At 38.9% G+C, this 26,840-nt stretch overlaps 1 protein-coding gene across 1 annotated transcript; it reads left to right on the top strand.

Moving 5' to 3' along the window:
* Positions 1 to 305: 305 nt before the first annotated feature.
* Positions 306 to 5,928, top strand: LOC133800935 (ethylene-overproduction protein 1). Its single transcript, XM_062239050.1, has 5 exons — positions 306 to 609; positions 763 to 2,819; positions 3,057 to 3,348; positions 3,436 to 3,745; positions 5,232 to 5,928. The coding sequence occupies exons 2-5, from the start codon at positions 766 to 768 to the stop codon at positions 5,456 to 5,458; spliced, it is 2,883 nt and encodes a 960-aa protein (XP_062095034.1). The 5' UTR covers positions 306 to 609; positions 763 to 765; the 3' UTR covers positions 5,459 to 5,928.
* The last annotated feature ends 20,912 nt before the right edge of the window (positions 5,929 to 26,840 follow it).

The raw sequence follows: 26,840 nt of genomic DNA, 5'->3' as shown, positions 1-26,840 counted from the left end.
AATAAAAGTATAATTTAGCCAAAATTATTAATTAATTTAAGTGTTAATTTACATTATTTCTATCAAGTTAAAAATAGATAAAAAAATATAAGTTATCTGATATTATTAATTAATCAAGCATTAATTTATCTACATTATTATTGTGTGATTACACAATATATATACATATTTTGGTACAATATTTACTATTGTTGAGAGGTATAATTTATGAAATATTTATATGGAGTATGATTCATTGACCTCGATTAGAAATAGTGAATAGTTTTTTTTCCCTTTCTCTCTATATACACACACAACACGTAGAGAGAGAAAAAGAAATTAAATAGAGAAATTGGCAAATTTAGAGAGAAAGAGAAATCAGAACAAAAATATTACAGAGAGTGGCCGTTCAAACGGCCACCTCCACATCAACCTCAACATCTGGTTGGCGCTCAATGTGAACAATTCCTAATCCTCTCTCTCTCCCTAGAAAACCCACCAAGAAAATCCACCATTTTTTCCCGGAAAATTCTTTACCCTGAATCCATTCTCAATTTTCCCTTCTGGGTTTGTTATTTTTTTTTCCTTTTTTTTAATATTTCATGAGGTGATGTGTTTGATGGGCGTAAGGTAATTTCGTTACATTTTGTGAATTACCAATTTGATTATTTGTGTTGATTTGTAGATTTTCTCTTGTTTTTCGTCAATTGGAGCGGAAAATTCAAAATTTGTGGTTGTAAAACAAAAAAACAATACGTGGTATTGAGAAAGGTTGAATTTTAGTTGATGATGCAGCATAATAAATTTACGACAATGCGAAGTTTGAAGATCATGGATGGGTGTAAAGGCACCCAAGTTTATGCACTTAACCCCTCTGGACCCACCACCACCACCGGAGGTGGCGTTGGCACCGGTACCGGAAGCGGTGGTGGTGGTGGTGGTGTTGGTGATAAGCTTTTACATCATCTTCAAGACCATCTCAGGGTCAATTCTATTAGATCCAAATCGAATCGAACTTTCCAAGCCTCTGCTCCAATACCCAATACTTCTATATCAGAGAATCTTCTCCCATATGGATTGCCTTCCACTGATCTCCTTGAACCTCTCATCGAGCCATGTCTCAAATACGTTGATTTCGTTCAAACCCTGGCCGATGTGTATCGAAGGATCGAGAATTGTCCTCAGTTTGACAAATGGAAGATGTTTGTCGAGCAATGTTCTGTGTTCAGAGGACTCTCCGATCCCAAATTTTTCCGACGGAGTCTCCGGTCGGCGAGGCAGCACGCCGTGGATGTTCATACCAAAATTGTTCTCGCTGCGTGGTTGCGGTTTGAGAGGAGGGAGGATGAGCTTTTGGGAACTTCGGCCATGGATTGTTGTAAACGAAATCTGGAATGTCCTAAGGCTGCTTTGGTTTCTGGGTACAACCCGGAATCAGTGTACGAATCTTGTATATGTTCTAGAAACAGTTTAGAGGAAGCTGAAGATGGATTTTTGATGATGGAGGAAGACGAGTGTTCAACATCGGAGGAAGATGGTGATATCTCATTTTGTATTGGGGATGAGGAGATTAGGTGTGTAAGGTACAATATTGCTTCTTTGTCGAGACCCTTTAGAGCAATGTTGTATTGTGGCTTTACAGAGTCAAGAAGGGAGATGATAAACTTCTCAAAGAATGGGATCTCCGCAGAGGGAATGAGGGCGGCCGAGATTTTTAGCAGGACTAAGAGATTAGATTCATTTGATGCAAGAATTGTGTTGGAGTTACTCTCTTTGGCTAACAAGTTTTGTTGCGACGAGATGAAATCAGCCTGTGATGGTCATTTGGCTTCTTTGATTTGTGATATGGAAGGTGCCATGCTGTTCATGGAGTATGGGTTGGAGGAGACTGCTTATCTTCTTGTGGCAGCTTGTTTGCAGGTGTTTTTGAGAGAACTCCCAGGTTCAATGCATAATCCGAATATGATGAGATTTTTTTGTAGTTCAGAGGCTAGGAAAAGATTGGAAATTGTTGGGCATGCTTCTTTTGTGTTGTATTTGTTTTTGAGCCAGATTGCCATGGAGGAAGACATGAAGTCGAACACGACAGTGATGCTTTTGGAGAGGCTAGGTGAGTGTGCTACTGAGAGTTGGCAAAGGCAACTAGCGTTTCATCAGTTAGGTGTTGTGATGCTGGAGAGGAAAGAATACAAAGACGCCCAGCGTTATTTTGAGGCCGCAGCTGAGGCTGGTCATATTTATTCAATAGTAGGTGTTGCAAGGGCCAAGTTTAAGCGCGGACACAAGTATTCTGCGTACAAGCAGATGAACTCTCTCATTTCGGATTATACACCAGTTGGATGGATGTATCAGGAACGAGCTTTGTATTGTATTGGGAAGGAGAAGATGATGGATTTGAACACTGCAACTGAATTGGATCCTACTCTGCCCTATCCATACAAGTATCGTGCTGTGTCTTTGTTGGAGGAAAACATGGTTGGAGCAGCCATTTCGGAGATCAATAAGATTATTGGTTTCAAAGTTTCTCCTGATTGCCTTGAACTTCGGGCATGGTTATTGATTGTCCTTGAGGATTATGAAGGAGCTTTGAGAGATGTTCGGGCACTCTTGACACTGGATCCAAGTTACATGTTATTTAATGGAAAAATGCATGGTGACCATATGGTAGAGCTCCTTCGCCCAATTGTTTCGCAGTTGAGTCAGGCTGATTGCTGGATGCAGCTCTATGATCGATGGTCCTCTGTTGATGACATTGGCTCTCTTGCCGTTGTTCACCAGATGTTGGCAAATGACCCAGGAAAAAGCCTTTTACGCTTTAGGCAGTCTCTCCTTTTATTACGGTAAGTGTGAAATGTACTGACAAAAATTGTAGTCTGTAACTTGTTCATGTGCTCCTAAAACTTACTATTTTTTAAATGTGTTTTCTGGAGATGTATATTATTGACTTTTATGCATCAGCTCTTAGGGTGTTTTAAGTGTGATCACAACCCTGTTGCATTGTTATAACTGCCTATTGGTTCTGTGGCTGTCATATTTTGTTTGTTTTGGCAGTATTTCTGATTTTTTTAAGTTTGTAGGTTGAATTGTCAAAAAGCTGCAATGCGTAGTCTACGGTTGGCTCGAAATCATTCTACTTCTGAGCATGAAAGACTTGTCTATGAAGGATGGATACTTTATGACACTGGCCATCGTGAAGAAGCCTTGGCAAAAGCAGAGGAATCTATTTCTATACAGAGATCATTTGAAGCTTTTTTCCTTAAAGCATATGCTTTATCAGACTCGACTCTTGATCCTGAGTCTTCAAAGTATGTGATCCAGATTCTGGAGGAAGCTCTTAGATGCCCTTCAGATGGCCTTAGGAAAGGACAAGTATGTGCCAAATTCTGCATAATTCTATTGTCTTGGTTATAAACAGCAAAATTATATTTTAACTCTAAGCAATTTCATTGTATGCAGGCACTAAACAATTTAGGAAGTGTGTATGTAGACTGTGATAAGTTGGATCTTGCCGCTGACTGCTACATGAATGCACTCAACATTAAGCATACTCGTGCACATCAGGGTCTTGCACGTGTATACCATTTGAAAAATCAACGAAAACTTGCCTATGATGAGATGACCAAGCTGATAGAGAAGGCCAGAAATAATGCCTCAGCTTATGAAAAACGCTCAGAATACTGTGACCGTGACATGGCAAGGAGTGATCTTACCACAGCAACACAATTAGATCCCCTGAGGACGTACCCTTATAGATACAGAGCAGCAGGTAAGCCCGGTTCATCTGTATTTGGTACACTTTTTGTTGACAATTTGAAAATACTCATGTTTGGAGCATAAGAACCTTTTGCTCTAATGATGGTGGTTTTATTGTGGTCATTCATAGTACTTTTTTTAAGTAATAGAGATGCTGTGATTATTGATAACTGATAATCAGACCCTTTTGCTAGGATTTCTCTCTCCTGTTAGAACAATTATCTGAAAATTTGTCTCTAAGTTGAATGTTTAACTAAAATCAAATCATCAACAGAAAAAACAGGCACCCAGTTTTCAAGTTGCAGGATATTAGAAACGTCCTCTTTTGTACTTTTAGTTGCTTGATTGTCAAACTTTTTCCTCTGAGAAATGCTTTGTATATGAACAGAGAAATTCTTTGATGACCTTACGCCAATGAGGGAACCTATATAGTTGTACTGGCATACAATAGCATTCTATATCTTGTCTTAAATATGGTTTAGCCTCTATGTCAATTCTCCCTTACTCCATTTAGGCATATATAAACTTCTTAAGTTCCCTGTCATTGCATGATTGAGGGTATCCTTTTACACATATATTTAGTTAGAAAGGCTATTAAAAATAATTTCTGCCTTCTCTGAATTTCCTACTTTATGTTCTCTTCTCTTTGTGGGATGCTCCAAATGCTGTGCACATTTGGCCGTAAGGTGTTTTGTAAATTACATGTAATGAACTTATTCCAAAATGCTCGGCCGACAATATGTTGCCTGAGTTGAGAGGTGGCAGGAGTTATACTTCAAATTCTATAGACCAGTTGCTCTTAAATTCACGTAACTTTTTCCCACACGAAGTTACTGAGCACTTTGACTTTTGTTTTATCACTTGCTTGTCTCCTATTAGATTTATTGTACTTACATTATAATTTTATATTACTCAATTTAAAAGAGCATTAGCCCTTTCAAGCTTTAATTTTTATTAGTGTATCTAATCGCTTGTGTGATATTGAAATTCTTCCTGACACATTATTTATGTGAAATGACGATATTCTATGATTTGATGGTAAGTTGGTTCCTTTTATCTAGATTGGGTTTTAATGTTTCAACTTCCTCTTGATAATCAACAGTGTAGTATTCATTTTGTCATGGTGATATCAATATTATATTGTAAGTGTACCATGTCTTGGAATTTGGAGTGGATATGAATCTAGTTTGTCTTCTATTGTTTTTGGGTAGTAGGGTTCAGACTGAATATCTGTTATTTTAAGTAAAAAGTAAATTCTGGTAGCGCCAAGGCCTGGAGTTTTCCATTGTACTGTACTTTGGAAATACACGACTTTGAATTTTCTTCTTTTACTTCGTTGGCATACTTTATTTAATTTCAATTTCAAATTGAACTCATGTTGTGATCTTAGTTCCATTTGAAATCTTCTATGTTTTGATGCACCGTTACCATGTTATTATGACTTTGACTCCGTGAATAGCATAATTACTAACTAATATCACAACTTTTTGAATCACCAGTTTTGATGGATGACCATAAGGAGAAAGAAGCCATAATAGAGCTGTCGAAACCCATTGCTTTCAAGCCAGATCTGCAGCTGCTGCATCTTCGAGCCGCCTTTTACGAATCAATGAACGATTATGCATCCACAATCCGAGACTGTGCAGCAGCTCTGTGTCTTGACTCCAGCCATGCTGATACTATTGAGCTTTACAACATATCTAAAGAGCATGTAAATGAACCATAAGAATGACAACATAGATAGCCATTGTTCATCATCTCCATCGAGCAATTCTGCTGCTTCCAACCCGAATTTTAGACAAAAGGCACAGCAGTCTTCAGCTCAACTTATCTTTTTCTGAGTTTTTCTTTGGAAAAACTTTTACAATATGCAGAGAAGAAATTCAAAGAGGGAAAAGAGAGTTTGGATTAAAAAAGGAAGGCAAAAGTAGAGGAGCAAGATAGCATGTAAATATTTTATCGACTGGATTATCAGATTGATCAATCTTCCACCACTCAGATCAATGGTGTTGAAAATCCCTTGTACATGAAACGAATTTAATATAAAGAGAGGTCTTGTTATGTTGTTTTTTGCCAAGTGATCATTTTCAATGTAATGTAACCTTATATTGTTTTGCCGTTCGTTGCATAAAGATTCACACAATTTTCCCTTACAAAACAGTCAGCGAAGAGTATATTATTACTATTATTGTTTTATTTCTCAGCAATCTTGATACTAAAACACCATCAAATTATTGTCCACCACTTGCATTTATCTTCCTTATCACATCAAGCCTTCATCTTATATTATCTTGTCATGTTCTTATGTCTCAAACATTTGACTTAATTTTCTATTCATGCCTTCTCTAGTGATCATAACCAAATATTCAAAATGAGATACGTGGGATATTTTCATCCATGTAAAAGCACGTGTATCTCATTTTCTACCAAAGAAATATCTAAGTACTATATATAGTGATATACTCAAATACCAATTTATACAGTATATGCCCTTCTAGCTTTAAAACAACGTCAAAAGGTAACAAGCATACTCGTCACACACTACTATATATATAGTATAGTATTATATAGTGATTTATCATTATATATACATATGTATAATACAAACACATAGCTAACCCTAGTTTCACACGTACGTGTCAAACTCGAGCACTTATCAAAGTAAGGAACTAAAATTTGTGTTGGTTCCCTTCCTTTTATGCATGTATGTATGTATATATATATATATATATATATATATCAATATATGAATACTTACTAGTCCGTGGAGAATATAGAAAGATTAGCCTTTTTAGCGGTGTTTTAAGTACGTACTCCTTGGTCCTATTCTAGATCTCAAATCTACACACATCAACAAAAAAAGGTTATCTCTTTTGAGTTTTGAACACGTTAACATGTGAAAAATCTATTTAAAAATTAATAAACTTCACGAGAAACCCCAGACAATTTCTAACAACTTCCATTTAACTTTTTATTTAATTACTTCATCAAACTTTTCACTCTTTTGATCTTTCTTTCTAATGATCTCTTTCTCTCTATCAACACACACCAAATTCTCCCACTAGTTTGATCATCTTCATCATCAACCACCATGGAACAAGAAAATGATCATCACGATCATGGTGATCATTTTCATGATCAAACCTATGCACCACGAGCTACGTCTCTGAACTTCGAAGCACCATTCTTATCAACAAGACTACTACTACGAGGCCCTCCGAAACACTATCATCATCATCATTCCACCTCCATTAACGATGTACTCTCTTGTTCCAGTATACGACGTCGTAACAGTACTAGCGTTAACGACAGGGTCCCATTTTCCTGGGAAAAAGCTCCTGGTAAACCTAAAGACGACGAAGACAAAAACGACGACGACGACGTGTTGCATGGCCTAAACGACACCCCGCGTCCCAAACTCCCACCGAGCTTGTTATGGCAATTTCGTCAAAACAAAAACGAAGAAGAAAACATTGACGACGTTGACGACGACGACGAAGGGTGTGACGCAGATGTAGAAGAAGAAATGGAAGAGAAGGAGGGTGTTTTCAACGACAGAGACGATGTTTACTCCGACGCCATAGATGTATTCTCGCTCTCCGAGGCCATAGACATCGTTGAAAGATCAGAGAAAAGAGCGCGGGAGATAACGACGGACAGGTTGAAGTTGAAGATCATTGAAGATTCAAGAAACGGTATCAATAATCAGTACCCAGATTTCATCATCCAGAGGTTTTTGCCGGACGCCACGGCTTTGGCCACCGCGTCGGCACTGGGCGCCATGAGCTTGAAGAAGAGTTGCGAGAGCTATTACAGCACTACTACTGGGGATGATCATCAGTACTCTCATCATAATCCTCATCGTCGTCGCCATCATCGTAAAACGACGACGTTGGGTGGCAGGCCTTCGATGACCAGAACGGCGTCGTTTTCTTCGACCAAAGGTTGTGGTTTCGATATGTTTTTTCCTTGGAAGCATAAATGGCCGATCTGTGGTGTCAAGAGCCCTGTTCGCCATAGTAGCTCTTTCAGTACTATGCAACTCAAACACAAAAAACGTTGAAACTAATCATATCCAGCATCTCCAAAATTTTCTTGTATTTGTATAGATATATTAAACAATTATTGGATAATAATAATATATATGAGTTTGTCTAGTTCGTTTTTTTTACTTAATTACCAAAGCAGTATAAATTATATATTTACTATGTTTTAATTGCATATTAATCTCTCTATATGTCCTAGTTGAGTACCATTTTATTGTACTGAATCAAGATTTTTTTTTTGTCCAAAACAATTTATGTGTAACAAAATTTGTGCCCAATGATACATACTCAAAAGTTATTAAATTTATTTTTAAATAATGTCTTTTGATTGTAAAATAATAAGTGCATATTAATTTATTTACTGTAATAATGTAACATTTTTTTTTCTTCTTAAAACTGTTGCTTTTAAGCATATGGATTATATATAAAATTGTACTTGTATGTAAAAGGTATAGTACTTCTATCTCTTCTTCAAGTCGTTTTTTGGCTATAAAACAATCTATATACGTATCTGTTTCACCTCATTATACGGGCAGATAATTACGGCTATTAACTATAATTTAATAATACTGTATTTTAAGTTTGTTTGTTGATAAGACCTCGTATTTTTAAGTTTGTTTTAAATTGAAATCTTGCAAGGAGTACTGATCTGGTGGATTTTTTTTTTATATATATTAGAATAATTATCGCAACCAAATGTGTTTATCCAATCTGATAAGTGTTCTTTCTAGTGGACCAGTACTTATTTTCTTGGTTAAAAATATCATCCTGACAGAAATATATAAAATAAATTATCCTTTGTCAAAAAAAATAAAAATAATAATAAAGGTAAGAAGTCACAACGGCTAGTGACGGCTTTGTAGTTTATTTAAAGATCTTTAGCCAATTAGATTATCCTTCTTTTGGAATTGGATGGATCACATTATATATATTATCATTTATATAAGTTTACATGGATTCTTACTGAGATACAAGTATGTGAATATTATTAGATAGATACATAAATTCAATAGTAAAATTATAAGAGTACCTAGGAGATATGTAGCGTAACAATTACTACATTTTTTAGATTTTCTAATATTTTGTCCACTTACTGAAAGCTAGGTATGGTAAGGAATTTAAACCATTTTGAAACAAGATCACAGTCTTTTAAATATTTCTTTAAAACAACATAAGATTTGTGTGGGCAAATTTTAACACATGAGAAGATATTTCCTAGAGAGAAAATTAAGAGAGAGTGGACAAGTCTCAACACATGAGAAGAGATTTCTTAGAGAGAAAACTAAGAGAGAGTGGGCAACTAGGTATAGAATATTAGTAGTGAATTTTTACCTTGTCAAATTCAGTTTACCTAATGTATTCTATAACTCTACTATATATAGGCAATTAGTTAGGACATAAAATATGTTTTAGTTAGCCATTTTGTTTAATTATTTAATAATTATAATTTATTAAATACTTGTCAAAATCAACCAATTATAATTTTGACTTTTATTTAATTCATTTTATTAATATTAATACAAATTTATCAATACTAACAAAATTATCCCAATTGGCTATAATACTCTCTTTTTGAGACTTGGTAATAAAAACATCAAAGTTTCTTCTATTTCTTTTCTCACAAAATATCAATAAATAATTTAACATTATTTATTTTCATTGACCTAGTCAATGTGATAATTTTATAATTAATAATTAAATTAATTATTCAAGACTACTAGGTTTATTTTGATAAGAGATGACATGGGGGTCATGGATCCATGAACTCAAGCTCTAATAAGTTACCGTGAGTTTATTTATAACAAATAATCTCACTACCTCATTAATTTATCATGACTCCACTATAGACTCAGAATTGCACTCTTGAATTCATAGAACGTTTTACACAAAATGTAAATACGTTATCTATTGTTATAACCATAACCGTCACTCAATCCTCTATAAATAATCTACTAATGAGACGGGTGCAAATTACCGTTTTACCCCCTCATTGGTATTTTATCCTTAACTCCCACTAAGTTCCTTGTAAATGATACTTCCGTAAATTTAATTACAGAAATGAGTACTATATCATTTAACACTTGAACCAAACTATAAGGAAATCATCATTTTACTTCTTGAATAGAAGCTGTAGATTTCATATCTATGATTGTAACACCCTGGATAACCAAGGACGTTACATTGTGTGATTATAAAAGTGCAAGACTTGCTAATCAAGTCATATAGTTGAAAACGTGACCCCAAAGTTGTAATTATGTTAGGGTTGAAATATTTTGGTCATAAACAGGAAATTTCTCATTAAAATAAATGTTTAATACATGGGATCCCAAAATAGGTTTTAAAGGACAGTTACAAAATTTCAAATTTTATGCACAACCACCAGCCACTTTAGGTTCTTCTGTCCCTCTACCATCCCTCGGCCGTGGTGGCCGATCAGCTGACTATGTACATTCTGCCCCAAAGCTCTCCAACTCAAGACTGGTCCACCTTGCCCTTGCCTTTACCTGCACCACGTAGCACCCGTAAGCTAAGGCCCATCAAGAAAACCATAATGCAGAGCATAAACGATAATCAACAGTTAAATAATTAACAAATCATCAATCAGATACTCAGCGGACCACAGTGTTCACATAATCAATGATATCAATCTGCAAACCAATAATCAATCATCCAGGTAATAAACATGCCATAATAATCAGATTACTAACAATAAACATATCACACAATATACAGGGTCGACGCCCTTAGGCCGCACCCTCTGTTTATCCCACTGACTCTGGCTCGCTTAGGTCGAGCTCAGTGATTATATACTTAACCCCAGCTACCAGTGGTCGAGCCGCGTCCTTGTGCGCTAATATTAATTCCAGCACTCTTAGGCCGTTTATTTCATGTTCACATGGCATAATACCATCATACAACATTACATACAAGTATAGGGAACTCTTAGTCCCAACATAACCACATAACCGGGTGTAGTTTCTTACCTTTGATTCCGAGTGCTTTGGATAATTGAGACGACCCTCGAGCACGATCCTGTCCTAGCCTTAGCGTACACCTAGTCAAAACCGTAAAATAGAACCCTCATTAACATTCAATTCCGTAACCTAATTTCGGAACCAATCCCAAGCTCTCGGGAAGCCCAATTCTACCAAACAGGGTGGTGGAATCGACCCCCGAGCTCCCAAGCAAAAATCCTAAAAGAAATCCCAAAACCAAGTTCTGGAGGAGCGCTACAGCGCCACAAGAGGGGCGCTACAACGCTACAGTTAGAAAGCCAACCTCCCCCCCCCCCCCCCCCCCCCCCCGAAGCATAGCGATGTTGTGCTCTTATCCTAGCGCTACAGCACTACAACCAACACATGCAAAGTTTATGGGTTTTTCCTTCGAATTTTCCTGAGCCAAAACTCCATAAATGCACTCCAAACCTCAACTAAACTCCAAATTGAGCCTACAATCCACTATATCTCATCCAATATAACCCAACAACGTCAAAACTTAGCTAAAAACCCCATCAACAACAGGAATCAAAGTTGAGCTTTGAAGCTCAAAAACACCATCTGAAAACCAGAAAACTCAAACAGTTAAGGTCAGAAATGGTTACCTCAAATGGGTGAATCTGACCCTAGGTTGCCCCCAGTGTTCCTCCCAGCTTTGAGTCCTTCAAAATTCCCAAGTTTAAGTCATTATACCTCCACCCAAAACCAAACTCAGAAACTATACCCAGTAAAGCTCAGCAAATTCAGTCAAAACCTTTTAAACCTTACCTTAATTGGAAGTTAATTCCAATTGAACTCCTAGCCACTCCAAAGATCAGAGTCCCAAGACCTAGTCTAGACTTTCTCTGAGTTCTCAGCTCCAAAATCCACAAGAAAGAGAGAGAGAAAGAAGAAATCGTGTGGGAGAGAGAGATGGTGAGTTGGGAGTCTCTGTTTTTCTTATTTTTTTTCTTTTCCTTCAAGTTCTACCACTTTCCCTTATACTCTAAAAAGAAACATCAGATATATCAAGTATATCTCCTAATAAGCAAAAGACTCATTTACCCTCCTAATTAAATCTAAGCCTTTTAATCACTCTAAGGGCATTTTGGTCATTTACTCTCAATTCCCGCTAATTCCTCGAGTGACCCTAATATTTACCATTTAAACCCCGTCATCCAATTAATCACCAATCATTTTCCCCAATGTCTAAAACTCTCCAATATATTCCCCAAATTCCTAAAAATACCCACAGGCTCCCCCGAGCCGGGTATAAATCACCACCATGACTATTTCGCTAAACCACTCTCTAGGACCGCCTCGATCCATATGCTGCAAATACATTCACATAATAATGTGGTCTTAAAAATTTATCACAAATAATCATATTTACACCCTCAATGGGCCAAAATTACGAATATGCCCTTATAAGCTAAACATGGCACACATGCTTATTAATACTCATAAACATCCATTTCACATATCCATATAATCATATAAGCATGCTTATCACATAATTATGTATTAAATCATTTAAATCACACACATAAACCAATTATGCCTTCCCAGCACACTAATCAAGCCCTTTAAGCCTTATTAGTAGATTTTGGGTCGTTACAATGATAAATACTCCCACTCAGTTATACTACCGAATCTCCAATATGTAAGTATGAACTAGTCCATAGGGTAAGCTGGTAACGAACAAATCAAAATACTTGAATAATACAATTAGCAGAATATTAATCACTCAGAATTAAGATTGAATTGACATGTGGTCAACGTTGTGATATGATTAGATTAGATAATAACGATACTTACTTATATTGTCAATAATCAATATCGGTCCAGTCCAATGTAACAAAATACATCCGATCTTATCTACTTGGTCAATGTCCTGGATATGACATTACCAGATGTGTAAGTAGATCTTATCGTAGATTACCCAATCAGTAAAAATCAAGTGTACTGATCTATTCTTAGGAAAAAATGCTTTTAAACATATAATTACAATTATAATCCATTGTGTCTGAGCCATTATAATTGTAACTATACATATGTTCGAGATTTTATAAATGTTTGTATTAATAATGTTGTTCGTATTTTCACTTCACTACAAGAAAATGGGGTCTTTACCTACCAATTGTAAGTGTAGGTAAAACTAGCTTAATGGTGGGTAATATAGTTTACCTACCAATATTGAATTAGTAGAGACTGGTAGGTAAATGTTAGTGGGGAAAGAGTCTTTACCTACACTTATTAATATTGGTAGGTAAAACAATCAATGGACCCCACTAAGTTATAAATCAATTGGTGAGTCATCAGATGACGTGTTGATGACATGTCATCCTACATGTCTGTTGACATGGTTTCCATAGTAGCATACACGTGGCATACGTCAATACCGCCAATTGGCATCGTGTGGCTGCTCCACGTGTCAAATAATAATTTGTCTACATGTTGTTTGATAATTAGTACATATGTCATCATTTATAGACCACGTGGTTACTACATGATTTTTTTTTTTATGGATTGAATACTTGAATTGTTGTAGTTAGGTTGAGTAAAATTTTATACATGTTTAAGTAAATATCAACTTTTTATTTTTTTTACAATATTAACAATTTTAAAATTATCATAAAAGCTAACAATATAAATAAAAATAAATATATAAATTGTACATTACTTAAATTTGAAATTTAATAAAATTGCAAGTTTAAAATCAAAATACAAAGTTACAATAATATAAATTCTCAAATTACAAATAAATACAATAAATCTCCCTAATTCTCAACTTCAAATCAAACGTCTCCCTTTCTTTTCCTTTGGTAGTGTAACCAGTTTTGGTTCTATTTCTTTGTATTCTTTCTTTCTCTTTGTTCTTAGTCTTTTGTACTATAACTTTTGGACCTTTTCTCCAACTGCACAAACTAAAAACCAAGTCCCAATTAGAGAAAGATCTTCATCTGCAAAAGGAAATCAAATAACTTACTTGTCAATAAGAAAGGAACTTCCCAATCTTCATCATGATAAGCAATATATATAGGATCTAATCAAGAATTGAAAAGAAATAAATATTTTAGCATAATAGGAACTAGTGAAATAGAGCATTGTATGAATATGTATATATTTGAACATCTGATAAAAAAAAAAACACATAATACCTTTGAATGTTTGATGGTTTCGAATCAGAGTAAAGAGTTCGATTGGGTGCTTGAGGCAGAGGTGAAGAGTTTAATTTCAACACAATAAATATCCCCAATTTAATCATCATAAGGATTTCAGAAAATATATGACTTATTATTATGGGAATTTATGATATTTGATATACCATCATATATTAAAAACAAATATATGAGCACATCAAGTCCCATAATCACCAACATAAAATAAGTACACTTATTCTTGAACATCACAGGCAAAATAAATTCAAAGTCACAATGACATAAATTCGTAAACTTACTAACAAACTAAAAATCATATTATAGACATAGAACCAAACCCTACAACCAAAGAGCAACACTAAATCTGAATACAAATATCATAATCAATGTACCAACAAAATATATTCAAATAAATCATTGCTCAAAACAGATCCCTTAATAAATAGACATATTAAAATAGATTCCTTCCTCAAAACAGGATCAGACCTACAATAAAAAAACAACACTAAAGTTAAATACAAATATCAGAAACAAAGTACCAAACAAAATATATTAAAACAAATCCTTGCTCAAAACAGATCCCTACCTATACAGACATATTAAAACAAATTCCTTGCTCAAAATAGAACCAGACCCTACAACCAAAGAGCAACATGAAATCTAAATAAAAATATCAGAATCAATGTACCAAACAAAATATATTAAAACAAATCCTTGCACAAAACAGATCCCTTCATATATAGACATATTAAAACATACTCCTTGCTCAAAACATGACCAGACCCTTCAACCAAAGAGCAACACAACACTAAATTTGAATACAAATATCAGAATCAATGTACCAAACAAAATATTTTAAAACAAATCCTTGCTCAAAACAGTGCCCTTCATATATAGACATATTAAAACAGATGTCTGGCTTAAAACAGAACCAGACCCTACAACCAAATAACGTAGAGAAAAAATAACATTATACCAAATAAGCTTCTGTTTCAGTGCGACTAACTTCCAACTCAAAAAAAATACTAATAGTCATTTGATTGAAACACGTTAGACAAACTACAAATAACAGAGGCAATGAGGGCAAGCTAATCTAACATTAAAAATATTATATGTGAACATAGTACTCTCAAAGTCTTAAAAACTTGATATACATGGACCTTGCAAAATCATACAGAACAAACACGTCTTGGATTCAAATGCACATATCTATGAGCTGAACTATAACTAAAAATATAACAAACATTATTGAAATTAGGGAAGCAGGAAAAAGGAAAACTTAAATCTAAGAACAAACTTTTTTTTTTCAAACACATACACCTATTAACAAGTGGCAGACTAAGAAATAAAAAAGAATCATACAAGTTACAAAGATTCAAATCATACAATTTAGAAAGATTCAAATCATACAAGTTACTGATTTAGAAAGGACATAGATCCACAATTTTTTATCAATCAAATCAAAGAAAGAAAATAAAACATTGATTAGAAACTATATAAAAATATCAGACTATGAATGATTTCTAGTTTCTAGAATTGAAACACTTTATTTAAAAAAAGAGCACAAAAATCCAAATCTAAATAAGCAAATTCATTTGAGGTTTAAATGCATAAAACTGCAAATTCAGATTAAATAACAATAGTCAAAGCTAATAAATATCAACCACTCAGACTTGTAAACCAAAGGCACACATTTATATTAGATTCAAACACATATCACAAAAGATTGCCTAAAAATAAATCAGAATACAAAAATATGGTGACCCAAATCTGAAACAATAAAGAACTAAACACAACAAATCAGAGCAACAAGAAATTATTTTATTTTTTAGTATAAACATGACAGTATATAAAACAAAGCAGTACAACACACTGCAAAATAAACATGGAAAAACACAACAACAAAAAACTAAATATAAATCTAATATCAACATAAAAAATAATCTGAAAATCTCAAATAAAAAACATATCAATAAACAAAACAAAGCAGAAACACAAAATTGCTAACTCTAAATCAATCAATATCATAAATATATAAACAATATATTATGCAATTCGAAAACCTCAAATCCAAAAAACATGGTAGTACATAAACATGGAAAAAATATGCCTCAGATTAATGAAACATCACTAATCCTTTAGTTTATTGGGGATTTAGTCATTATATCATACAAAAATTACCTCAACATAAGCAATCTCAAAAGCACAAATCCAACAACCAGTTCAAATACTTCAAAGCCTCTAGCCATTCCAAAACCCTTAAAGCCTTAAAACCAATCAATCCAAAATAGGTATTAGTATAAACTACATAGATTATACACAAAACAAAACAAAACAAAAATTGAATTTAGTAAACCAAAAATATCAAGAAATAAAGATTAGTCTTACACAGAAAAAAATTCAGAAACAAGAGCCACGGGTGGTAGGGGCTTAGAAGATGACGGTGACGATCTGGGCTCAAGATCAGAGTTGAGGTGTTTGGACTCAAACTTAGAATTGTGCCTGGGTTCGAGGAAAAATGAAGAACAACACTTGGGTCCAAGGAAAAATGAATAATAGCGTCTGGGTCTAGGAAGAATAACGAAGATTGCCCGGGTTGCGAATGGTTCGAGGAAGAACGACAGCATTGTGCCTCGGTTGCACTTGGGATCGAGGAAGAAAGGAGTCATCTGGGTTTGGGAAGGATAAAGAAGCGGCTAGGTTTGAGAGATGGATAGTGAGGTAATATCAGCTAGGGTTCGGGCAAATGGCTAAGTGAAGAGAATGAGGGATTTAAGTTTTAGATTTTACGATTTTTTTTAAAGTGTTATATTAAAATTTTATGTTTTTGTAAGTATGATAAGATGATATGGAAATTGACACCTAGGATAGTAATTAACACATAGGCTGACACATCAACATTTCTTTAAATAAAAAATAAAAAATAAAAATAAAATGAGAGGGAAAAGAGAGCTCCAAATGTTGAAAATTTTCCCTCCAATAAATGTGTAGGTAAATCTTTTCTTTACCAATGTGTTATCCCCAAAAATTGGAGTTCGATGACGTGGCAATAGAAATGACAAATGGCAAGGAATGGTTGGGTGATCTGGCTTAGGAGTGACCTGGTAGACCAGTGAAGAATTTTGACTGGCCTGAGAAGTGTCATGACCAACCAGGCATGACCTTGTCCGACCAGTCACAGGTTGACTGCCCAGGCATGACCTTGTCCGCCCAGTCACATGTTTGTCTTCCCAGGCATGACCATGTCCGACTAGTCACATGTTTGTCTGCCCAGGTATGACCATGTCCAACCAGTCATGTGTTTGTCTGCCCAGGCATGACCTTGGCCGACCAGTCATGACCATGTCCGACCAGCCAAGTGCATGTCTGCCCAGTTAGGTGCGTGTCTGCCTAGTGAAAGTTTGGCCGACCAGCCTGAATGTGATATGGATCGACTAGACAGAGCAGGGCTACACAAGAGATCCCAGAAATGGCTTCAACAAGAATCGGTCTTGGCTTGTGCGGGAATCTCTCAGTTTATCCTACGAATATAGTATATTGTTATATTATGAATATTATTGTAAATTAAATATAATGATAATAACAAAATATCTCGATTATGGGGGGATACCATCTGTACGATCCTGAGCCTATAAATACAAGGCTTATGGCATCATAAAGGGGACTTTTGGAACTTTTGATTCGAATTCTAATTTTCTAGAGAGAGAGAGTACTTGTATTTGAGAGAATTCTTGTATTCTTGTAATCTGCACTGAAGAAACTCAGTTGACTCAGGTTCATCTGATCTTGAGTGCAGATCTATAATCACAACTCTAAGTGGATTAGGCTATTACCAACACATTGGGGCTGAACCACTATAAAAATCGTCTGTGTCGTTTATTTCTTTTGAAGATTTTTATCGTTTTTGACGTCCATACGTCGTTGGCCAAAAACGCGGTCAACATTTTGGTGCTTTCATTGAGAGCCTAAAGAGAAGAAGCACACGACTATCATATCGAAATGGCGCCCAAGAATACCAATGTGGCATCCAAAAAGTCAGGCACGTCAAAGGAGCCTGCTAGATCAGAAGAGCCTGGACCGCAAAACCCAGAGACTGAGCCCAGGGTCTTTCTCGAGGAGACCACTCTAGAAGTTGAACAACTCCAATAAGCAATGAGTGCTTTCCAAGAGGAGATGGTGAATTCAATGCTCGGCAGGAGTCTTTCGCTGAAGAGATGGCCAGGCAGAGAGCTGCGTTAGAGCAGCAAAGACGCGATATGGAGGCCAGAAGCGAAGAGCTCAGACAGCAACAAGATGAGGTCAACCGGAGACATCGTGAAGCAGCACTTGCTCTAGAAGCGGCTACCCAATTGGCCCAAGCCAATGCTCAAGCAGCCACCCAGGGAGCAAGAAATAATAATGCTGGTCGGAGGACCACTAACAGAGCCAATTCTCGTGGACTGGACAGAAGCAGGAGTAACCCATCTGGTAGGGAAGATGATGGGGACCGATCCAGAACTGCCTCGACGCAAAGGGAGCACTCTAGAACCCCCTCCAAAAGCCAACGATTAGAAACTTCGAGGTCAGGAAGTCACCAATCGGGCAGTAAAAGGACTCCACCCAGGCAGGATCCGACCAGGACTCCTCGAGATAAGAGGACTTCACAATTCAAAGATGGGCGTGGTCGTGATGAAGCTGATAGTCATCACATCGACCAGCCAAAGGAAAAGAGGGGCAACGACCAACAAGGAGGGAAAGACTGCCTAGGACGTACCAAAAGGCCTCCACTGCACCCTAACCAGCATCGTAGTAGGAGAGAGAAAGTCCAGCGTAGTAAGCCCTCTGGGAAATCAAAGAGTACGGTGTTCGATCGGGCAGGAGAGCATGCTTCCCGGAAGGATCTAAGGGATGTTATCACCAACAAGAGGAGGACCGTCTCGGTCGAAGGGAAAAATCTGGACTGCCCTGCCAGTCAAGTAGAAATACTTGACGACAGTGCGCCAGATGGTAATGCCCGACCAGGCGGTCAAGATCTTGGAGCTTCATCAGTTGCACCAGCCATCCAAGCCCAGCTTGATGTACTAACAGCTGCAGTGCAAGGTTTGTCAAAACGACCTTCTGGGATATATGCGATAGACCACCGGAGTGGCAGCCCATTTTGTGATCGGATTAGAGCAGCCCAGCCACCGACAAAATATAAAGCACCGGTTCTGCCAGTATATACAGAAAAGGAAGATCCCATAAGGCATGTAGGGAAATTCGAAGATCAGATGGAGCTGCTCGGAGTGAGTGATGACTATCGGTGCAGAGTCTTCCCTACCACATTGTCCGACACTGCCCAGAAGTGGTATTGGAAGTTTAAGCCAAACTCCATCACTTCTTGGGAGAGTTTCAGGAAAGAGTTTTGCAGGCAGTTCAGTGCTGCCCGGACCCCTCCAGTTTATGCCAACCACTTGGCATATATCAAACAAGGAAAAGATGAGTCTCTAAAGAATTATATACAAAGATTCATGAGAGAAGCCAATAGAGCAACTGTTGTAGGAGACGAGGGGAAGATGGTTGCAATATCTGCTGGGATAACTTATCGGAGCCCTTTGTGGGATAGCATACATAGAAATCCAATTTCAACACTTCAACAATTTCTTGACCAAGCAGACAAGTATATGAAATTGGATGATGCAATCGAGAAAGAGGAGAATGGCATAAACAATCTGGGCGGATCAACTGACTCTCCTAAGGATGGTGGAAAGAAACGTGGAAATAACGGGTCTGACCACCATGAGGAAAAGAAAGTAAAGTTGAGTTCAAATGAAAAGCCAACCAAGTATGAGCCTCAGTTCACTAACTACACCACTCTCTCGACCAGCCGAGCAGAGATATATCTTGCTACTCATGAAGAGGTTCCCTACAAGAAGCCTCCCCCCATCAGGAAAGAGATGAGGAAAAGAGATATGAATAAGTTTTGTCGTTTCCATGGAGATTATGGTCACGACACGAATGAATGCAATCACCTCAAGGACGAGATAGAATTTCTTCTCCGGTCGGGAAAGTTGAGGAAGTACCGGGCAGAGACACCCCACGGAGAAGGAGGTAGCAGCAATCCTGGTTTCAAGCGACAAAGATCTCCACCCTTGCAGCCCGGACCTGTGGACTTTACCTTAGACACTATATGTGGAGGTCCACACTTGGCTGAGGAAAGCAACGAAGCAAAGGAGAAGTATGCTGAACGGGAGTGCTAGGATCAGGAGCCACTGGAATGGCGAACGTCTGTGAATATATTATTTCTAAATACCGCTTTTAGAGTGGTAGCTTGATTTCGAGTTGTTAGACTTGTTATTTAAGTTTGGTTTATGAGATGGTTATTTGCTAACCAGTCATTTTATTTTTGAACAATTTTGGTTGTTTAAGACTCGTTATTAGACATGTTTTGTCCTTTTTAATTTACGAGTAAGAAAAGAGACTACGCGCAGCGTGGTCGATTCTTGCTACAAATATGCATGTGTGTTAGTTATCTGAGCAGTGTTCAACTGGTCGGTAAAATCAGGCAGTGTTCAACTGGTCGATACGTTCAAGCAGTGTTCAACTGCTCGAATATTTTCCATATATTCTATGTGTTTCATGAGCAATTACTGCTCGAACAGATTCGGTCAAGTAGCGAGTGACCCAGGATCTTTAAACCCTCGATCACCTGGGGGGCACATGGGGTATACTGGTATATAATTTAACATAGGCAATAAGAGCACGAGTTAATATATTTGTTTTTAGGCTGACTTGTAAATTTTTGAAGTCCAAAAAGGCCATTAAGCTAACTTGTTTGACAAAGCTTAAGTAACTTGGAATTTTTTAAAATTTCAATTTAGAAGCAGATATTCGTGTGACAATAAACATTATGCTCATAAAATGTTAGAGCAATAAGAGTGTGAGAAAGTATACTTAGTATGGACTTATGAAATGTCTAAAATTTCTAAGTTAGAAAACTAAGTACTCATGCGAAAATATAAGGCATACATCAGAGTGACTTTACTATTCACAAAAAACTTATAACTTTTTAAGTCTAAAAAGACTTAGAATGGTTTAAGTTAGAAAAGAAAAGTAAAGTATAAATGCCAACAACTCAGCTGTAAGAGAGAAATATCAAAGCTGCTAAGCAACAATTGTCTTCACAAGAATAAAGAGCAAACTACTAGCCTGGTACAAGGTTTAGCTGATCAGGTGCAAAGTTTTCCTAGTCGGGAGAGCAGATATAACTTCCCTGGTCGGCTAAGCATGTATCACCGATCGAGTAGGAAACTCTGTTGTTTAGCACAAATAACATCGATGAGTCTCTAGAGTGGATCAAACAAACACGAGCAAATGAATGCAAAGTAAAAATATTTACCACACAGTGAAAAAATTTCCTTGAGAAGAGAAGTCAATTTTTCCCAAGATTGATTGAGAGAAATCAATCTCTCAAAACACTTTTGGGAAAGTCGAACAAGGTGCTTTGATGGTTTTTGGTAGGGAAAGTTTTAGGCATAGGCTTAAATGGCTGTGTCATGTGCCCAAGCAGATGCCGAGTGTGCCGAAGCAGGCCCCCGCGTGCGTCCGAGGGCTGCATCCGAGCGGTGTCCGAGCAGCCGGGTTGCTTCCGCGCGTGCATCCGATTGGCTGGGGGGCTGCATCCGATCGGGTGTGGTTGTGTCCGAGTAGCATTGGTCCGTGCGGCTGGGGTGCTAAGCCTTGGGCTGTGTCTGAGCAGCACGCGTCCGAGGAGCTAAGCCTTGGGCATCCGAGAAAATGCTGAGGCATCCAACCAGCCAACGCCGAGATATCCGAGCGCATGTCCGAGGAGCATCAAGGTGTCCGAGGGGCATCAAGGTGACCGATTGGTGGGCATAGAAATTCAAGACTAAATCTTTTGCGTCTGAGCAGCTTGGGGCATACCCATTGTCCGAATGGTTAGAAAAAATAATGACCAATTAACTATAAGGTCCAAAAGGACAATAAATCTCAAGGACATGGGGCACAAACATGTTTTCTTACTCATGGGATACTACCACAAGATCAAAAAATAGAATTTGAAGAAATCAAAAGACAAGTTCAATCATGGGATTACATGAAAGTTATTGACTGAATGGAAGCTTTTGGATGACCTCAAAAGCATTTTGCTAGAAGAAAAGTTTATTATGTGAGTATATCATATAATAAACTTGGGGGGCAAATGTTATCCCCAAAAATTGGAGTTCGATGACGTGGCAATAGAAATGACAAATGGTAAGGAATGGTTGGGTGATCTGGCTTAGGAGTGACCCGGTAGACCAATGAAGAATTTTGAGTGGCCTGAGAAGTGTCGACCGACCAGGCATGACCTTGTCCGACCAGTCACAGGTTGATTGCCCAGGCATGACCTTGTCCGCCCAGTCACATGTTTGTCTGCCCAGGCATGACCATGTTCGACCAGTCACATGTTTGTCTGCCCAGGCATGACCATGTCTGACCAGTCACATGTTTGTCTGCCTAGGCATGACCTTGGCCGACCAGTCATGACCATGTCCGACCAGCCAAGTGCATGTCTGCCCAGCCAAGTGCATGTTTGCCCAGTTAGGTGCGTGTCTGCCCAGTGAAAGTTTGGCTGACCAGCCTGAATGTGATATGGATCGACTAGACAGAGCAGGGCTACGCAAGAGATCCCAGAAACGGCTTCAACAAGAATTGGTCTTGGCTTGTGCGGGAATCTCTCAGTTTATCCCACGAATATAGTATATTGTTATATTATGAATATTATTGTAAATTAAATATAATGAGAATAACAAAATATCCCGATTATGGGGGGATACCATATGTACGATCCTGAGCCTATAAATACAAGGCTTATGGCATCATAAAGGGGACTTTTGGAACTTTTGATTCGAATTCTAATTTTCTAGAGAGAGAGAGAGTACTTGTATTTGAGAGAATTCTTGTATTCTTGTAATCTGCACTGAAGAAACTCAGTTGACTTAGGTTCATCTGATCTTGAGTGCAGATCTATAATCACAAATCTAAGTGGATTAGGCTATTACCAACACATTGGGGCTGAACCACTATAAAAATTGTCTGTGTTGTTTATTTCTCTTGAAGGTTTTTATCGTTTTTGACGTCCATACGTCATTGGCCAAAAATGCGGTCAACACAATGTTTATTGGTAGCTAAATATAAATCTAAAATATTTTAACAATTACTAATTTTTACCTACTAATAAGTTGTACCATTAAATATTGGTAGGTAAAAATCACATTTGCCTACCAATAAATATAAGTAACTAAGAAATTGGTAGGTAAAGACCATATTTCTTGTAGGTAAAGAGGCCTCTTGACACGTGGCAATTAATAGTGATTAGTGATAAGGTAAGTCATGAGATGCTCGGAGTGCAACCTCTCCAGGAAACCTAGTTCGGACAAGTCGTGGACGTCTCCGAGGTAGGCCACGCCCCGAGGTCTGTCTTCGGGGCGAGGGTACCTCTAGGTGATGCCACATCTTGGGCCGGTAGATAAGTCGTGGATGTCTCTGAGTGAGGTCACGCTTCGAGGTCCATCCTCAAGACAGGGATTTCTCCAAGTGAGGCCACGTCTGGGGGAGCTCTCCTCACTCACTCTTCCCCCAGGTCTATGATTATGGTCCTCGGACTTGGGATAGCCACCAGATGTTAGTCACTGCAATTGTGGGCCACGAGGCGACCGTCTGACAACTTTTATTGAACCTTGATTAGTGGTGCCAAGTTCGTACACTCAAGAATCGACATTACCTACAATGCTGCTTGACATGGGAAAATGTGCGCCACACCATGATAGTCACAGATATACTCCCCATAAAGTGGGTGCGTGATTTTTGGCAATGGGCCCATAGAATCCGCGTGGGTCATAGTCTTTATTTTAACACAACCCTTTTTTTTTTAACTTAACATTAATGACCTCTAACCTCTATAAATAGGGCTGGGTTATCTCCTTGTAGAGGGTTCAGATTTTTAGAGAGATAAACTCTGTATTCAATGCAATATATACGTTGTCTGAGAATCACCATTGAAGCTTGCTATTACAAGCTTCAAGCTCACGAAATAATAGAGACTCGTGGACTAGGGATCTTTTATAGCCTGAACCACATAAAACCTTGTGTTCTTTCCTTATTTGTCCTTTAATCTCTTAGATTAAGTTGGCAATGAAAAAGTCAGTCAACATTTTGGTGCTTTCATAGAGAGCTTGAAGGAAGCTTGGACAATAGTCACGGTGACCACTCGAAGGAATGCACCAGACGATACCGCCCCTCACATTGCAGCTGAGGGAGGAGAAACCAGTCACATGCCGCTGCAAGACCACCTTGACGCAGTGGAGGACTACGAAGAAAATGCCAAGTACGACGACATGGATGATGGGGGCAGTGATGAATACTATGAGGAGGAATATCCTCATCCCATGGACGTGGAGGAGATACCAGAAGTGGTGGCGCTCCATGACCAGGTGGCCACTCAACAGTAGAAGATCGATACCAAATAAGGTAATATCGATGCCTTGCAAGAGATGGTTAATGCCATGAGGGCTACTCTGGCAACCTTAGGGCTGCAAGTGGACCCCTATGGCGAAGTACTGTTTGGGAAGCCAGCTGGTGTTCCCCCTGTGCTCTCAGCTGGAATTTCACCTGTCACTACAGCCGGTGTGCTTCCCGAGCACCCGGCTGAGTTGGAGTGAGATTCGCCAGCTAGTGTGCCTACCATGCACCCAACTGGAGATAGAACCCCACCTGTGCCACAGGACTGTGGCAAAGGTAAGGTTGACGATAACCCTGCTCCCAAATTAAAGAAGGCTCATCATAATCCCATAGATAACCAGGTCTCAAGGCCAGCTAACATAGGTGAAGGTCCAGGAGCCCGAGGACACCGCTAGGCCGCTAGCGCCCGCGGAGACTGGGGCGTTTCGCCCAGCGTGCCAATACGGATTGCGCGAGGCCCAGAGGTGGTGTCCTCTAGACACCTCATCATCACCATAGGAACAATGGTTGAGGGGTCAGCATGCAAAATTTCCCTGTCAGCAGAGAGTGCGACGTTAGCATCTCGGTTAACAATGAGAATGTTAAGTCTGACGGGAAAATGGAGGTGGCTCGTCCTGAGGAAAATGGTGCATTCTGAGGTCAGGCTGACCTGCAGGACAACCTTAATGCTCGTCGGTGCACTAAGACCCACGGGCGTGAACCCGTGAAGAAAGCTTCTTCGGACCTCAGGGACAATCTCAACGCCTGAAGGAGAGACAACCCAACACAAAGTGCCAACCAAGACCGCGACTCGCTCCACGTGGAGTTGGAGAGCCTGAAGAGGAACATGCTCAGAATGGCTCGACGACAGGGTCACAACTCTGACTCGGATGACAAGGATGGGGAGCCGCGTACTCCTCACATAGTGGGAGCCCCTTTGCCACAGGGCTTCAAGATGTCTGCCATCATGTCTTATGATGGCGGCACGGATCCCACCGACCACATCTCAAAGTTCAACAAGCTAATGTCGGTACATCGCGTCTCTGAGGACTCCAAGTGTCATGTGTTTCCAATAACTTTAATGGGAGCAGAAGATGAATGGTTCAAAAAACATAGGTCGGGATCCATTCAGTCGTGACACCAACTGTCGTCCTCCTTCCGAAGACAGTTTATAGCAGCTTGGAAGGTGAGCTTCGAGGTCAATGCTTTAGCCAAATATAAAGCAAGGACCCTTCGAGACACTCAAGGCGTATATCAAACGCTTCAAGGAGTAAGATGCGAGGACTAAGAGGGTTGATGATGGCCAACAACTGATGGCTTTGCTGGCCGGCATCCGTGCGAGGCCCCCGTTGTGGGATGACCTCTAGTGGAGAGGGTGCCGACAGCTTGACAACTTCATCCACCGAGCACAAGAATATATCAGTTGGGAGGATGCCTAGATTGGAGCGTTTGGGGGGCCTGTCGCCTTTCCTACTCTGATAGTGCTTGGCCCCATCATTCCGGGGACCCATTATCCACCTTACGCTCCTGTCCAACTGAGTTTGGGGGAGTCCAATCCAGTCGAAGCGTCCCGCCAGTAGGCTTTAGTACCTTGCCACTCGCTGGTTTCAGTGCGGCTCCAACGGGATACGAAGTGACGCCCACTGGGTATAGTGTTTTTCAGCTTGCATTCAGTGCTGGAGTTTCCGCTCCATCCTATTTTGCTGCACCTAGTCGGACCCCCAGCAACAGTAGACACGAGGGCAAAGATAAGAGTAGTATTTCTCGTAGTACTCCGAGTACACTGACTTGGTGGACTCCTGTGAGAATATCTTTGCGGCTACTGAATAACATATTCATTACCGAAAGCCACAACCCATCTGGAGGGAGAGAGAAAGGTGAGATCCCATCAAGTTTTGTCGTTTTCAAAACGATATAGGGCACCACACCAATGAGTGTCGCCAGCTCAAAGATGAGATTGAGAACCTCATTAAGTTGGGGCACCTCCACTAATACGCTCAGAGCGTGGCTCGCCAAGCTCCAGCTCTGGCAGCAGGAGTATCTACGCAACCTGCTACTCCCCTATCTTCGAGCCCAGAGCGCATAACTTAGCCACAACTGATAGCAAATAGGCCACCTCCAGTGAATGGTAGAGTAGGTACTATCTCGGGAGGACCTCATTTGGGGGGCACTTCTAAGGGCTTGCAGAATAGGTATGCGTAGGCCTTAAACCATGATGATGAGGTGTTGGCCTTAGATCAGCTGTTAGCCCAAATGTTGTAGATGGCTGAGCAAGTCATCACATTCTCTGAGGACGATGCTCGGAGAGTTCACTTTCCATACCATGATCCTTTAGTGATCGAAAGCCAAATATCCAACAAGATGGTGGCTAGGATTCTGGTGGACAATGGGAGTTCAGTGAACTTCCTGTTCAAGTTTGCTTTTGAGAAAATCGAGTTGACCGCAGGCAACCTATCCCTGTGCACCTC

This window comes from Humulus lupulus, chromosome 9 (genome assembly GCF_963169125.1).
Source record: "Humulus lupulus chromosome 9, drHumLupu1.1, whole genome shotgun sequence".
NCBI classification, from domain to species: domain Eukaryota; kingdom Viridiplantae; phylum Streptophyta; class Magnoliopsida; order Rosales; family Cannabaceae; genus Humulus; species Humulus lupulus.
Note: the sequence above shows the minus strand (reverse complement) of the source record. Positions and strands in the feature narration are given on the sequence as shown.